Here is a 17,317-nt window from a genome sequence, read left to right as displayed (position 1 = left end):
ATATATATTATAGGGTTCTCAAGTTATATAGATATAATGAAAATTACAACTATGACATAAATTGAGGAGGGAAAAGTGACAAGGCTTATCTATTTCACTTGAAGTGATAAACTATTCTCTCTAAGTAGATTGTGTAAAGCTAGATTTGTATATGGTAATTACTAGAGAAACAACTAAAATAATTCAGAGATATACACAAACAGCCGACAGATAAAATTAAATACTAAAAAACATTCAAATAACCCAGAAGAAGGCAGGAAATGGAGGTGGAGGAACAAAAAAAGGATAACAAATAAAAAACTAATAATAAAATGGTAGCCCTAAATCCAACTATTTTAATAATTACATTAAATGTAAATTGTACCTATTAAAGAATAGAGATTATCAAATTAAATTTTTAAAATAAGATGCAACTATATGTTATCTACAAAAAAAATCACTTTAAATATGTTGATAAAGATAAATTAAAAGTAAAAATATGGAAAAAGATATACCATGCAAACACTAATATAAAGAAAGCTAGAGAAGCTATACTAATATCAGACAAAGCAGAATTTGGAACAAGGAAAATAATTACCAAGGAAAAAGAACATTGTATAGTGATAAAGGGTCAACTCACCAAGATACATAGCATTTCCAAATGTGTCTGTACTTTTAACAAGGTGTATGTTCCAAAATATATGATGCAAGAACTAATAAAACTGAATTAAGAAATAGACAAATCCACAATTATACTTAAGAGACTTGGATTCTCCTTTCTCAGTTAATGAGAGACCCAGAAAATAGGCAAGAATATAGAAGACCTGAATAACACTATCAACAAACTTCTCCTAGTTGACATTTAAGAAACACTCCACTTACTAAAAGCAAAATACATATTTCAAGTGCACACTGAATATGTAACATGATGGCCCATATTCTGAGCCATAAAACCAAACTTAACAAATTTAAAAGAACTGAAATCATGCAAAGAATGATCTCCAATTGTAATGTAATTAAATTGGAAGTAAATCATGAAAAGATATCTGTAAAAAATATATCAACAGTGTACAACTCACTGTAAAAGAGAACCAAAGGAAATTTTAAAAAATATTTTTAACTGAATGAAAATGAAAATAAGATGTATTAAAACATGAGATAGAGTTAAAGTGGTGCTTAGGGTAAAATTTTTAGCATCAAATGCTTATATAGGAAAGAATAAAGGGTTTGAATTAATCATGTAAGCTTCCCCATTAAGAAATTTGTTAAAGAAGAACAAAACAAACCCAAAACTAACAAAAGGAAGAAACTAATAAAGGTTAAAAACAGAAATCAGCCTGGCACAGTGGCTTATGCCTGTGGTCTCAGCAGTTTAGGAGGCTGAGCAGGGTGCATTGCTTGAGCTCGGGAGTTCAAGACCAACCTGGGCAACACGGCAAAACCCTGTCCCTACCAAAAAGTACAAAAAATTGTCTGGGTTTGGTGATGTGTGCCTGTAGTCCCTGCTACTTGCGGCTGAGGTGGGAAGATCACCTAAACCTGGAAGGGGTTGAGGCTGCAGTAAGCTGCACTCCAGTCTGGGTGACAGAGCAAGACCTTTTCTCAAAAAAAAAAGAAAGAAATCAATGAAATTGAGAACAATAAATATAGAAAAAAATCAAAAGCTGATCTTTGAAACAAATCAATAAAAATGTGTGTAACTCCTAGCCAGACTGATGAAGAAAAAGGAGATAAGGCACAAATTACCCATATCAGCAATGAAATACTATTATCACTACAGACCCTACAGACAATAAGAGAAAGATAAGAAGCAAATGCTGAAAGACGAAATTGACCAATTATTTGAAAGATACCAAATCTCAGTTTTGAAAACTGACAACATTAATAGTCCTACATTTTGAAATCAACCAAATAGAATTTGTGAATAAAATTTTCCGATAAAGAAAATCCCAAGCCCAGTGGTTTTCACTGCTAAATTCTACCAAACATTCTGGAAAGAAGTAACACTAATTTTGCTTAATCTCTTCCAGAACACTTGAGGAATGAGGCCAATATATCCTAATATCAAAGCCAAAAACAAGAAAAGAAAAACACACTATTGACAAATTTTCCTCGTGAACTGAGAGGCAAAAAAACTCAACAAAATAGCAAATTAAATCCAACTATATCTAAAATAAGCAATACATCATAACCAAGTAGCACTCATCCCCAAATGCAAGCCTGGTTCGAGTCAAAAATCATCACACATCAATATTTTAAATTACACTACAAAACTATGGTAATCAAAACAATATGGTGCTGATATAAAAACACATGGACGAGTGCAACAGAATCAAGAGCTCAGAAATGAAGTCAAAGATATATAGTCAACTAATTTTTGACAAAGCCACCAAAAGAACACAATGGGGAAAGGATAATCTCTTCAATAAATGGTTCTGGAAAAACTAGATTTTCACAGGCAGAAGAATAAAATTTGACTCTTCTCTTGCACCATATACAAAATTCAACATGAAATGTACAATCAACATAAATGTAAGACCAGAAACTATAAAACTCCTAGAAGAGAATACAGGGGAATAGTTCCCAGAAAATGGTCTTGGCGATGATTTATTCATTTATTTGGATATCATACCAAAAGCTCAGGCCACAAATCAAAAGTAAATAAATGAGACTACATCAAACTAAAAGTCTTTTGCACAGCAAAGGAAACAAACAATAAAATGAAATGGCAACTTAAAAACTGGGAAAAATATTTGCAAACTAATATTTGATAAGGGTTTAACACTTAAAATTTATAAAGAACTGATATGACTCAATCATAGAAAAACAAATGACCCAATTAAAAACAGGCAAAAGACTTGAATAGACATTTGTCCAAATAAGACATAAAAATCAAGAACAGGTCTATGAAAAGGTGCTCAATATCACTGATATAGTTTGAATGTGTGTTCCTGCCTAAATCTCATATTGAAATGTAATCCCCAATGTTGGAGGTGAGGCCTGGTGGGAAGTTATTGGATCATGGGGATTTCTCATGAATGGTTTAGCACTATCCCCTTTGCTGTCCTTGTGATACTGAGTGACCTCTCCTGAGATCTGGCTGTTTACAAGTGTCTAGCACTTAACTCTCTCACCCTGCTTTTGCCACCTAACATGCAAGCTTCCACTTCACTTTCTGCCATGACTGTAAGCTTTCAGAGGCCTCCCCAGAAGTAGATGTTAGTGTTATGCCTCCTACACAGCCTGCAGAACCATGAGCCAATTAAACCTCTTTTCTTATAAATTACCCAGTCTCAGGTATAGAAATGAAAACCAAAACCACTATGAGATAGCACCTCACACCCATTAGAATGGCTATTATCAAAAAGCCAAAAAAGAAGAAATGTTAGCAAAGGTGTGGATAAAAAGGAACTGTTGTACACTGTTCATAGGAATGTAGGTTGGTAGAGCCATATGAAAAACAATATGGAGGTTTCTAAACAATAAAATTAAAAAAAAAATAGAACCACCATATGACCCAGCAACCCCTCTTCTGGGCATATACCCAAAGGAAAGGAAATCACCATATCAGAAAGATATCTGCACTCCCATGTTCATTGCAGCATCATTCACAATAGCCAAGATATGGAAACAACCGCTCTGTTGATAGACACGTGGACAATGAAACTGCAGTGTATATATACATATAATTCAGCCCTAAGGAAGAATGAGATCCATTTGTCACAACATGGATGAGCCTAGAGGACATGATGCTAAGTAAAATAAGCCAGACAGAGAAAGAAAAATATTTCATGGTCTCGTTTATATGTGAAATCCAAAAAAAATCAAATATACGGAGAGAGAAAACAAAACAGTGGTTACCAGGCACAGGAGTGGGAAGTGGGGAGGGAATGAGGAGAAGTAGGTCAGAGGATATAAAATAGCAGATATATAGGATGACCAAGTCTAGACATCTAATGTACAAAATGAGTCCTTAGGACTCTATGTAATAAAATTGTACTCTATTTGGGATTCATGCTAAACGAGTGGCTTTTAGTGGTTCTTGCCACAAAATCAAAAAATGGGCAACTCTGTGAAATAATGGATATGTTAATTTGCCTCAATACTGTAATCTTCTTACTATTCAAACATATCCCATAACCTCATGTTGTATACCTTAAATATACACAATAAAATTTTTTTTAAAAAATTTGGGGGAAAGTCAAGAAAAGCTATATGAACAAATCAAACCATAAGACAAAATTCAACATCCACTTGTAGTTTTATCGAATCTCTCGGCAAACTTGGAATAGTAGGAAACTTACTCAACTGATCAACTGATAAGGGGCATAAACAAAAAAATCTATATCTAATATCATACTTAATTGCAAAAGACTACATGTTTTCCTCCTAAGAAAGGAACAAGAAACAAGAAAGGATCCTCCTAAGGATATCTGCTCTCTCCTCTTCTACCTGAAACCTACTGGAAGTCTTAACCAAGGCAATAAACCATAAGAAGGAAATAAAAGCTATCCAGACTGAAAAGGAAGAAATAAAATGTCTCTATTAACAGGTGACATGATTGTCTAAATAAAAAAAGAAACTCCCATAGAATCGAAAGCAAAGCTCCTTGAACTAATAAATAAGTTTAGTTAAATCACCAGGACATAAGGTCAAAATATACAAATTAAATATGTGTCTATACACTAACAATAAACAACCAGAAAGTAAAATTTAACAAAACAGAACTATTTGTTTCACTAAAGAGGATATACAGATAGCAAGTAATCATATGAAAATATATTCAACATCGTTAGCCATTTGAAAAATGAAAATTAAAACCACAATGAGCCAGGCACAGTGGCTCATACCTGTAATCCTAGCACTTTCAGTGACTGAAATGGGAGGATCACTTGAGGCCAAGAGTTTGAGACCAGCCTGGGTAATGCAGCAAAGCCCTGTCTCTATGAAAAAGAATTAAAAAAAAAAATGATCTGGGCATGGTGGCACATGCCTGTAGTCCCAGCTACTCGGGATGCTGAGGCAGGAGGATCAACTGAGCCCAGAAATTTGAGATTACAGTGAGCTATGATCACGCCACTGCACTCCAGCCTGGGTGACAGACCAAGACTCAGACACACACACACACACACACAAAAAAAAAAAAAACAAAAAAAAAGGAAAAAAGAAGGTGAGGAGAAGGAGGAAGAGGGGGAGGAAGAGGGAGATGGAGGAAGAAGAAGAACAACAACAACAAAAAGAAGAAGAAGAAGAACCACCATTACCACCACCACCATGATGAGATATCACTATATACCAATTAAAATGGCTAAAATTAAAAATATTGACAACATCAAATAACTGGCAAGAATGGGGCTAAATTTTCTCTCTCACATATTTCTGGTGTAGATGTAAAATGGTACAGCCACTCTGAACAAACATTTGGTAGCTTCCTATAAAACTAAAAATTGCAACGATCATAGAATACAGCATTTTTCTTCTTGGATGTTTATACCAGAGAAATAAAAACTTACGGTTACACAAAAACCTCTGCATGAATGTCCACAGCAGCTTTATTTATAATAGCCCAAAACTGGAAACAATCCAGATATCCCTTAATGGATAAATGGCCAAACTGTGGTGTATGCATACTATGTAATACTACTGGCAATTAAAAAGGAACAAACTACTGATACATGTGACACCTTGGGTGACTTTCTAGGGAATTATTCTGATTTTTTTAAAAAAGCAATCCCCAGAAGTCACATATGTAAGGTTATGGATACATAATATTCTTGAAATGACAGAAATCATAGAAAGAACAAATTAATGACTGCCAAAGGTTAGGGATGGGGCAAAGGGAGAAGGTAGTTGTGGCCATAAAAGGGCTACATGAGGTATCTTTGTGATAATGGAAAGGTTCTGTATCTTTGCTGTTTCAATATCAATTATCTTGGTTGCGATATTATAATACAGTTTTGCAAGGTGTAACCACTGGGAGAAAGTGGGTAAAGCCTACACCGTATCGCTCTGTATTTCTTAAAACTGAAGTGAATCTACAATTATCACAATTAAAATGTCAATTAAATATAAAAGGGTCGCTGCCGTTGAATTTTGTATTCTCTAAAATTCATGTGGAAGCTTAATCCCCAATCTAATAGTATTAAGAAGTAGGGCCTTTTAAGAGGTGATTGAGTCATGAGGGTTCTTCCATTAATGGATTAATGTGTTAATAGATTAATAGATTATCACAGGAGAGTTAGTTATCACAAGACTGGGTCCGTCATAAAAGCTAGTTTGGCTCTCTCTCATATGCTCCTCTTGTCCTGTGATGCCTTCCAGCATGGTATGGTGCAACAAGAAGGCTCTCACCAGATGCCAGCACCATGCTTTTGTACTTCTAAGCCTCCAGAACTGTAAGACATGTTTCTTTTCTTTATAAATTACCCAGTCTGTGGTATTCTGTGATAGCAACACAAAACGGACTAAGAAAATCAAAATTTCTAAAAAAAATTAAAAATAACATTCACAATAGCACTAATCAAAAATAAAATAGGTATAAACCTAATAAAGTACATGCACAAACTAAATGCTGAAAACTACAAAACACCAATGAAAGAAATAAAAAAATCTAAATAAATGAAGAGATAGGTCATATTCATAGGTTGGAAAAGTAAATACTGTTAAGATGTCCAACTTTCCCCAAATTGTTTTATGGATTCAATGAAATTCTACTAAAAAATCCAAGTACAATTATCTGTAGATATTAACAAGATTATACTAAATTTAAACAAAAAGGAAAATTAGAATAGCATCAACAAATTTTGAAAAAGAACAAAGATGATTCTCACTACTTGCTTTAAAGATTTACTATAAAGCTGCAATCAACAATGTGTGGTACCTGTGAAGAGACACACACATCAGTGGAGCAGAATAGAATCCAGAAACAGACACACAAATGTAGTCAATTGATTTTTGACAAAGGTGCAAAGGTAATTCAAAGGCAAAATGACAATCTTTTCAAGACATGGTGTGGGAAAAATTGCACAACATATACCAGAAAAAAAGGATTATAGATAAAAATGTAAAACCTAAAACTATAAAACTTCTAGGAGGTTCCACAAAAAGAAAAATGGTAAATTTTCTATCATCAAAATGAACTTTTGCTCGTAAAAGACACTATCAATAAAATAAACTACAGACAGAGAGAAAACATTTGCAAATCACATATTTGCCAAAAAGCTTTTATTTGGCAAACATAAAATCTCTCAAAGCTTAATAATAATAAAACAACCCAGTATTTTTTAAATGGGCAAACTTCACAAAGAACATAAATATAGGCCGGGCGCGGTGGCTCACGCCTGTAATCCCAGCACTTTGGGAGGCCGAGACGGGCGGATCACGAGGTCAGGAGATCGAGACCAGCCTGACTAACACGGTGAAACCCCGTCTCTACCAAAAAAAAAAAATACAAAAAACTAGCCGGGCGAGGTGGTGGGCGCCTGTAGTCCCAGTTACTCGGGAGGCTGAGGCAGGAGAATGGCGTGAACCCGGGAGGCGGAGCTTGCAGTGAGCTGAGATCCGGCCACTGCACTCCAGCCTGGGTGACAGAGCGAGACTCTGTCTCAAAAAAAAAAAAAAAAAAAAAAAAAAAAACAATGGTTTCTCTGCGAGAGTTCTTTATGAACTCCTCAAAGTCCATTTCTATTTCCTGGTAAGAGAGCACAGATTCTCTTGGCATCAGCAANGCGGGAACCCGGGAGGCGGAGCTTGCAGTGAGCTGAGATCCGGCCACTGCACTCCAGCCTGGGTGACAGAGCGAGACTCTGTCTCAAAAAAAAAAAAAAAAAAAAGAACATAAATATATTATTAAAGGCACAGGAAAAGATAATTAACAACTTTAGTCATGAAGGGAACTCAAAACCACAATGAGATACTGCTACACACCTACAAGAATAGCTGAAATAAAAGAAAAATTGACAACGCCACACTCTGAATACAATGTGAGCTCCCATCTGCGGAGCTCTCACACATTGCTGGTGGTAATGCAACACGGCACATCCACTCTGCAAAACTGTGGGGGTCTCTTATATAGTTAAACATATACTTACCATATGACCAAGCAATCCCACTCCCAGGCACATGACCAGTAAAAAATGAAAACATGTTCATACAAAAACTTGTATGCAGATCTTTACAGCACCTTTTCTCATAATCACCCCAAACTGAAAAAAGCCTCTAATATACTTCAACTTGTAAATGGAAAAATAAAACTGGTACATCAATACCATGGAACACTACTCAGTGGTAAAATGGAATAAATTACTGATACATACAACAACATAGGTAAATCTGAATTGCTTTCTGCTAAATGAAAAGCCAAACTGAAAGACATACTGTATGCTTTATGTATTTTCTAGGAAATGCAAAAGTATACGAATGGAGAATGAATCTATGGTTGATAAGATTCAGGGGAGGGTTCTAGTATAAACAGGCAACACAAAGGAATGCTTTTAGGTGACTGTGGTGGTACTTACGCCATTCTATGCATCTCTCAAAACTTATAGTATTGTATACTAAAAGGAATAAATTGGCCAGGCGCAGTGGCTCATGCCTGTAATCCCAACACTTTGGGAGGCTGAAGCAGGTGGATCGCTTGAGCCCAGGAGTTCGAGTCCAGCCTGGGCAACATGAAATCCCATCTCTACTAAAAATACAAAAAAATTAGCCAGGAGTGGTGGCATGCACCTGTAATCCCAGCTACTCGGGAGGCTGAGGCAGGAGAATCGCCTGAACCTGGGAGGTGGAGGTTGCAGTGAGCTGAGATCATGCCAGTGCACTCCATCCTAGGCAACAGAGCGAGACTCCATCTCAAAAAAAAAAGGAATAAATTTTACTGTATGTGGATGAAAAATTTATAAAAACTCATATTGAATTTTTTGGTTTTTTAACAGAAATATATATGACTGAAAAGACAAATATCAAAATACTAACATTAGTATCTCTGAGTGATATCCATAATTTAAAAATAAGTTTTAAAGAATATGATTTTTTCTGATATCTGACTAAATACGTACGAACACACATTTACATATACACTGTAGCCTGCCTCTCTCAGTATGTTCCTGTATGTACATAAAGTTCCAAAATTAATACCATCTTGAAGCATTAAAATGCTAAGATGCAAGGAAAATTAGAGAGAAGTAAGATGGACTATATTTTCTTCCCTGTATTTCTATAGTTTCCTGTATTTGCACGAATTTTCTATAGTAAGTATGTATCACTTTTGAAATTAATTTTTAAAATTATAACACAGCCTGACAGACCTAAATATAAGTCAGTGTGAGTGGGCTAGTGCATTGTCTGACTTTGCAGAATTCCATGCTTCTGTCTCATATCTTGTTCAATTCCACAATGGATCTGATCAAGTGGTGTCTCACTTTCCAAGAAAGCTCTGCTTTCACCGCACTCAGAAGGGCTACCCTGCAGGTGAGGCATGGACGCTTTAACTGTCTAACTACAGACTGCACAAGAGAGCTATGCTGTATGGAGTCCTAAGCAGTAAGATTTTTTCCAAGCATGCTTGGATCACATGAACATCTGATTCAATGTGGAAAATTGTACTATTGTTCATGCTTCCACAGAAACATGTGACATTTCAGAGGAACACAGGCAAACAAATGAAAACCCTCAAGAGCAGTTACCAATTTTGCTAAATGTTATACCAGACATGGGGGAATGGCAGGATGGGAAAAGAAGTGACCTCAACTAGTGGTCAGATGACTTTCTGTAATTTCAATACCATTTGCAACTAAGAGGGAATGGGTGATTATATCATCAACTATTTCCCCCACTCTAACAAAACCAGGCCCCTATTTTATGCCTGATCCAAAAGAAACATGCAAAGAAGGTGAAGAGGATTCTATGCAAAGCATTACTCTCACAATTCTTCCTCCAGGTTAGGAAAAAACATTACTTGAGCCTTCAAGTTTATGTGCATATTTTAGGGTCAAGTCCGAGTCTCCTGAAGAAAAAATTTGCAATTTTACACTCTATATAATATCCAAAACCCCAAAAAACAAAAACAAAAAACAGAAAAAATCCACCTAATTTTGTACCCTGAGTACTCAATAAACTACTAGCCTTCACGTGGCACTGTGTGGTTTTGACTGGCAAAACTAAGTACATAATGACAAAGTCACATAATGACATGCAGAATCTCTTCTCAAGATATTTTATTTCCTTTTTAAAATTAAGTCATGAACTACAGCCAAGAATGTTTTATGATAAGTATATAAACAAATATAAGACTAACTCAAATGCAAAATATAGTATACTTAAGCAGCTCATTTTCCCTCTTTAACATTTTTTAAATGTCAAAAAATCTCAGCATGTCTAAAAACAAAAATAGTATCGTCCAGGTACACTTGACCATTTCCTGTTCTTTCAGCACCCCAGCTTTTTCACATCTGAGACTTTATTTATCCTGATCTCTCTCTGGTTTTCTGATTCTTTTGCAATACAGATTTAGATAACAAAAATGTACCTAGATTATATTACCTTTAACTTCTACAAAAATACCTTCACCTAGCCAAATATAAGACCATGCCTTTGGCTTTCATAAAACCATCAAATAAGAAACATTAACCATAAACATTTTTCTATATATTACACTAAAAAACAATCAAAGGCATTACCTACTATGCTAACCAATGTTCTTTTTTTTTTTTTATTTTTATTCACAGACAGGATTTGGCTCTGCCACTCAGGCTGGAGTGCAGTGGCACTATCATAGCTCACTGCAAACTCGAACTCCTGGGCTCAAGTCATCCTCCTGCCCCAGCCCCCCACATAGCTGGGACTATAGGCACATGCCAGCACCCCCAACTAATGTTTAATTTTTTGTAGTGGGAGCCTTGCTATGTTGCCCAGGCTGGTCTCGAACTCCTGGGCTTATGCAAGCCTCCTACCATGGCCTCCCACAGTGCTGGGATTACAGGTCTGAGCCACCATACGCACCCTTAATGTTCTTTAAACAAATATCTGAGTGATAAATTACCTTGAAAGGTCAGTGCCTGGAACGAACTGTATTTTTCCCAATAAATTATTATACTTCCTTTATTTCAACATAGGGACAATACAATCAAATGTGTATTGTTTTTCACCTTAGTTGCCCTGAACATTATTTAAATTTGTTTCTCAATAGCAGTAACTAACCCATCTCTCGTATCTGAAACATATCTTTCTCTTTCTTTTATTTTCAAATTGTAATTTCTTACATGTTTTTGTTATATCACAACGAAAGTCAATCTGTAATATGTTTTGAAAATAGGCAGAATTCAGGCCAGGCACAGTGGCTCACGCCTGTAATCCCAGCACTTTGGGAGGCTGAGGCGGGCAGATAACTTGAGGTTAAGAGTTTGAGACCAGTGTGGCCAACATAGTAAAACCCTGTCTCTACCAAAAATACAAAAATTAGCCAGGTGTGGTGGCGGGCGCCTGTAATCCCAGCTACTTGGGAGGCTGAGACACGAGAATTTCTTGAACCTGGGAGATGGAGGTTGAAGTGAGCCAACATCACCACTGCACTCGCCTGGGTGACAGAGTGAAACTCTGTCTCAAAAACAAACAAAGAAACAAACAAACAAACAAAAAACAAAGAAAATAGGCAGAATTCATATATTAAGACTGCTCTACAGGGTCCTACAATTAATCCATGTAAATTAAGAAACAAAAACAATGTGGCTTAGAACAGCATTTATCAACCTTGAATGTGCATTGAAATCACCTGATGATATTATTAAAATGCAGACTCTGATTCAGAAGCTCTGGGGTGGAGCTGGAAATGCCACGTTTCTCACAGGCTCCCAGACAAAGTTGATCCTGCTGGTCCTCGGCCCACACTTTGAATAGGCAGGGCCTGAACAATATTCTGCCATGACATGAATGAAAAGCCAGTCCAGGAGGAGTAATGGGTATGATACGGCCCGAAGAGAGGATGACTCTTAAAATGGCCAGTACTACAAACTAGAGCCAATGGGATTCCCAGATATTGGTTTCAATCTTTAAAAATCAAGATGTCTTAAATCCATCATCAATATTTTACATTTTCTAAAAAATCTAGTTCATGGTTTTCAAAGAAGTTGATTCTGACTCATCTGTTAGACACTCTACCATACATATATGAATAACGTTCTGGTTGATACATTTTTAAATTCCTATCATTTTGAATATTTTTGGGAGAAGACAGAAGAATATTCAATGAAAATTTGGGAAGAGAAAGCTTCCATTTACTTAAACATTTACTAAACACCTATTATACCGCAAACACTACTTTAAGACCTCAAAATACATTTGCCTTTTTCTTTTCATTTATTTATGTTGGTTTTATCCTAATTCTTCTTTATTATCTTTTGGGGCAATTATCTTGTAACATGCAGCATAATCACTTTGCTAGTGAATGAGTGAATGAATCCACACCACTTGAGGAAAATTCGTCGGCTGTGATATTGACTAAGAAAACGTTAATATTTGATCAACAGCTAGTTTAAATTTTCTTTCTTTCCAGCTTATTTCCAATTAAGTGTATTCCTTCTCCTGGCCTGACAGGTTACATAATGATAGTCTCTGAAATACTTCACAGTAAAGACGTAGTTTTTCCAATGTTGTCCATATCAGGCCTCTAAGCTGAAGCTCAGCCATTGTAACCCCTGTGACCTGCACACATACGTCCAGATGGCCTGCAGGACCTAAGAAGTCTGGGACAGTCGAAAAACCACAAAAGAAGGAAAACAGTCAGTTCCTGCCTTAACTGATTAACCAACATTACAACATTCCACCATTGTGACTTGCCCCTGCCCTACCTTAACTGATCGATCGACCTTGTGACATTCCTCTTCTGCACAATAAGTCCTATGATCTCCCCACCTATGTACCTTGTGACCCCCTTCTCTGCTAACAATAAATAACCACCTTTTACTGTAATTCTCCATTACCTACCCAACTCCTATACAGCAACTCCTTCCCCATCTTCCTTCGCTGACTCCTTTCTCGGACACAGTCCGCCTGCACCCAGAGAATTAAAAGCTTTATTGCTCACACAAAGCCTGTTTGGTGGTCTCTTTACACAGACGCGCTTGACAGTCCAGTCTTTACAGATTCTCATATTGTCCACTGTTACACGTATGTATGTCTCCTCCACATAATTTCATGGATGAAGTAGGAAAAAACTTGCCTTTTTGTTAAAGCTAAAATTAACCAGTTATCTACTATACATAAAGGGCTAGCTGAGTCACTGCATTTATTTCATATAAGTACAAAAACAGTTAAGTTTTTTTCTAAGTCAGAAGCTTTAAAGCCAAGTATACTAGTTTTCTATTACTGTGGTAACCAATTGCTATCAATTGAATGGCTTAAACGACACAAATTTATTATTTTACAATCTGGAGGTCAGAAGTCCAAAATATGCTAAAATTAAGCTGTCAGCAGGTATGTGTTCCTGGAAACTATAGGAGGAAAACCATTTTCTTCTCCTCTCCAGCTTCTAGACACCTCTCACACTCTTTGTCTCCTGGCTCCATCCTCCATCTTCAAACCCAGCATTGTCAAATCTCTCTACGACTTTCTTCCAGTCACATCTTCCTCCAACAATCTCTTGTCTTCCGTTTCCCTATTCCTTTCAAGGACCCTTGTAATTACATTGGGCCCAATGGGATAACTCAGGATAGTTACCCTATTTTAAGGTAAATTGATTTGCAATCTTAATTCTATCCGCAACCTTAATTTCCCTTTGCCATATAACCTAATGTATTCACAGGTTCCTGGCATGAGAATGTAAACATCTTTGGAGTCCCATTATTCTGCCTACCACACCAAGACAGTGTTCTTTTTCCATTTACTAGCTTCAATTTTCCAAAAGCACCTTAGTTCTCTTACAGTTTCTCAATACTAGGAAAAGAAACCATTGGAGAATAACAGTATAAGATTACTGGTAGCAACAATGTGCATTTCAGTTTTTGACCATAAGCTCTGAATCTACTGGAATGACCCTCATACCCAAAGAGAGATATGAATACAGCCAGAATGGCCACTGCCACATAACTGTGCTCCCAGATGCACGCAGCCTGAGATTCCTGACTCAGATCCTGGTAAACTGAAGCCATGGAACATGGAATCCAAGTGTGACTACCAGGATAAATGATTCCTGCAATCCAAGTTGGCTAGAAAAAAGGGCCCTCTCATTACAATTTTAAAAAGTTAAATCCTCTTGCAAAATTACTCCAATAAACTTAGACTCATTAATATTGTACAAGGCACTAGGTAATAAAGTTTACAGTCTTTTTAACATTAAAAGTAAAAAGTAAAATGGCTAAATTATAGTAGCCTAATCTTTGCATGCCATTACTGAGGATTGACAGGTTGGTTGTTTTAACAGCTGTACAATGCTTAAGCTCTAAGGATTCCAAATCTCAAATAATAAAAAGAATAACACTTTGCGTGAATGTTTTTATGACTATATCTCAGACATACTTTCTCACAGGAATTCTTGGTTAAAGATTATTATATTTCAATCAGGAGCCACAGAGTAAAAAATTACAATGGCTGGCTAAAGGTCCTATACAATCTGAAGCTAAATATGAAGCAAAGTAAATGTTCCACATTTGAATCTACTGTGTGACTTCAGGGATAGAAAAAAAAAAAGTCCTTTATGGTGATTAGTATTTAAATCAGGCAAGTGCAATCACTGAATGCTAAAAGATAAATTATATGACAGCATATCAAGCTGACTCTACTATGGTCTCATGTCACACAAAGGTTATGAGAGGTATATTGTTTCTTCTGAGCCTTGTTTTTTAACGCACAGTAAGCAATGCCAATTATGAAAAGCAGGCATCTCTTGGGTTAACCAACACCCTCAATTTCTACCTCTGTTCACCTGCTGACCCCTCCCCTTGCTCCCACAACACAGCATCTACTGTAAGAGTGGTGCTGAGGGCTGTTTCTAGTACCTATGGCTCTCACAGCATATCTGTATTTTCACCCAGCACTGCTCCTTAGCAACATTCAAATGGGCCAACTCTAAGTAAGATCTGACTTAGGAATGGGATAAGGTAGTGTCCCAAAAGGAGTTTTGCTCACAGACCCTCAAAGAATTCTGAAAATCTATGCACATATTTTAAAATAACGTCTCAACATCCTTAACATAGTTAAGTGTAAACACTTGAAAAAGGGACATCTTTCTGGCGCTCTATGGCTGGTATGCTTGCTTCATATACACATGCATCAGAACCTCAGGGTTGCAGATTTAGCTCACTCAATATATGGAAAATGTCTGCGACACAACATAATTGGCAAAACCAATCCTCATTGACAGCCAATCAACCCAATAAGACTTTCTGTCAAGACAACTCCAACAGTTGTTCAATCAAATATAAAGATAGTCCTGGTGACAGCCATCTATCTTCTGGAAGCTAAAAGGAACAGACAGAAAAATACACCCCAGAGCCTTGTCACGTGCTCCTCACTTGGATGAATGGGGAGAATGAAAGAATTGGCAGGCATCACCCATGTTCAGGGGGAAATTAGTTTCAAGCAGAGTTGGAAGACGAGGATCTGAAAATTAAAACCCTTGAAACATTCTATGCCCTGTGAAGTCTTGTGGGCCTAAGGGTATGTGCACAGTTTGGAGACTCCTGGGCAAAAGAATTGAAATTCCACTCTGAAAGCATCTAATATAATGCAAATATAAGGTGTTATTTTTAAACCAAAAGCCTCTCTGCATTTCTTTGAGGCATCCTAAGGCTTTGGAAATTTTTAAAACAGGTATCATGTTCTCTTCATCAGAATGGAGGGTCAACAAGAGATTATAATCTCGCTGGTGTGGCCAACCTAGTGTATAGTCTTGGATAAACAGTTCAGGGAGTCCCAGGAATTGGTTCTACAATTTCTCTGAGTGCTTTCGAACTTCACTGCTTTTGTTTTAAGCCTCTTCCTAATAATCTTTTAGCATGTGTCTTAGTCACCTTTACCCTGAAATTCCTAGGTCCATCCATGAGTTCATTATTGGGCCTTATGCCTATGTTCTGTTCTCCAGGGGGGTTGAAGAGGGCCTTTTACTGCCAGAAATAGAAAAACTTTCAAAATGATATACTAATAATAACCGGCACCTGTCAAGATTATCATATTGTGCCAACAGAGGAGCTGCTTATGCAAACTACTGTAAACTTGTACATCGGAAGACAGAGAAGTGTGTACAGTCACCTTTGGAAATGCACTTTGAAAATCTCTGTCTCCTAACATTTACGGGGTAAAGGTTGAAAGTAAATTATTGACAAAGGGGGGGAAAAAACAGATGCAAAGAAGACAACTTTATTAGGTGCTTTCTCTCCCTTATGAGAAGGATTTGATTCTTTCAGGTGAAGTTCCAAATCACTAGACAATACCCAGTTTCCTTCAGTTGCACCAAGTTCATCCCACGGTGGGTGCTTTGAAAAGCACCTTGAGGGCGAATGGGTCTCAGGCCACTCATGATCAGGTCCGATGCTTTTGTTAGTTGAAGATTCTTCCCGTGTCACCTCTTAGAAGTAGTTCGGTGTCCCCCTCCAAAGAGCCCACCACCTGGCTGCGCCCCACCTCCATTTGTCCCCCAGCTGTCAGGTAAGGGTAACCCAGCCAGGTAAGGATGAGTGGTTCAGAAGATGCCGCTGCGGGGGCAGCCAGGCCTTCACACGCAATCACTGGGGAAGAGGCGAGGACACGGGTGGATGCTGGAGGCGCGCACGTGCGCAGGTGCTCGCGCATACACACACACACACACACACACACACACACACACACATACACAGAGGCACGGGGTGCGGGGCGAGTAGGGGGAGGAGACGGCCTTACCAGATCAATAAACGTCAGGAATTTCCAGCTCCCTCCGTAGGTCTGGTGCGAGGGCATTTCGATGGCCTTGTAGTTACACAGGATAGAGCAGTAGGACAGCAGGATTGCCACCCGCAGCACCTGGCAGGGGACAAGCGCCATGTTCGCCAGAGGCCTGGGCTGGCTGGGCGGCGAGGAGGGCGGGAGGGAGGGAGGGAGACGCCCGGCGCGTGGGGGCGGGCGCCGTGGGAACACTGGCGCGGGGCGGGAGCTGGCGAGGGGCGGGGGCGGGGCGGGGCGGGGGCGGCGAGGGGGCTGGGCGCGCGACCCCGGGGACTGGCGCGGCCGCGAGCGCCCGGGTGACCTGTACTTGCTGGGCGCGGTTTGCGGACGCTCTCCACTGCCGGCCACGGCCTGGCAGGCGGCATGTCGTCATCTCTTTCGTCACCTTCGTCATTCTGCTCTTGCGATCGCAGGGTCCCGGGACACCCGG

The 17,317-nt window shown here is 38.2% G+C and overlaps 1 protein-coding gene across 7 annotated transcripts in view; it reads right to left on the bottom strand.

Annotated features, from left to right (window-relative positions):
- Nucleotides 1-17,068, bottom strand: part of AIG1 (androgen induced 1) — a 277,790-nt gene extending 260,722 nt beyond the window's left edge. For 3 of the 7 annotated variants that reach the window (XM_025383421.1, XM_025383419.1, XM_025383425.1), the window contains exon 1: nt 16,846-17,068. In XM_025383421.1, coding sequence (XP_025239206.1) covers nt 16,846-16,986 — 141 coding nt within the window. In that variant the 5' untranslated portion in view covers nt 16,987-17,068. The remainder of the gene's footprint in view (nt 1-16,845) is intronic. The other 4 variants (XM_025383417.1, XM_025383420.1, XM_025383422.1 and 1 more) reach the window with 2 other exon arrangements.
- Nucleotides 17,069-17,317: the final 249 nt, after the last annotated feature.

The sequence above is a fragment of the Theropithecus gelada genome, chromosome 4 (genome assembly GCF_003255815.1).
Source record: "Theropithecus gelada isolate Dixy chromosome 4, Tgel_1.0, whole genome shotgun sequence".
NCBI lineage: Eukaryota > Metazoa > Chordata > Mammalia > Primates > Cercopithecidae > Theropithecus > Theropithecus gelada.
This window is presented reverse-complemented; position numbering and strand designations above follow the sequence as displayed.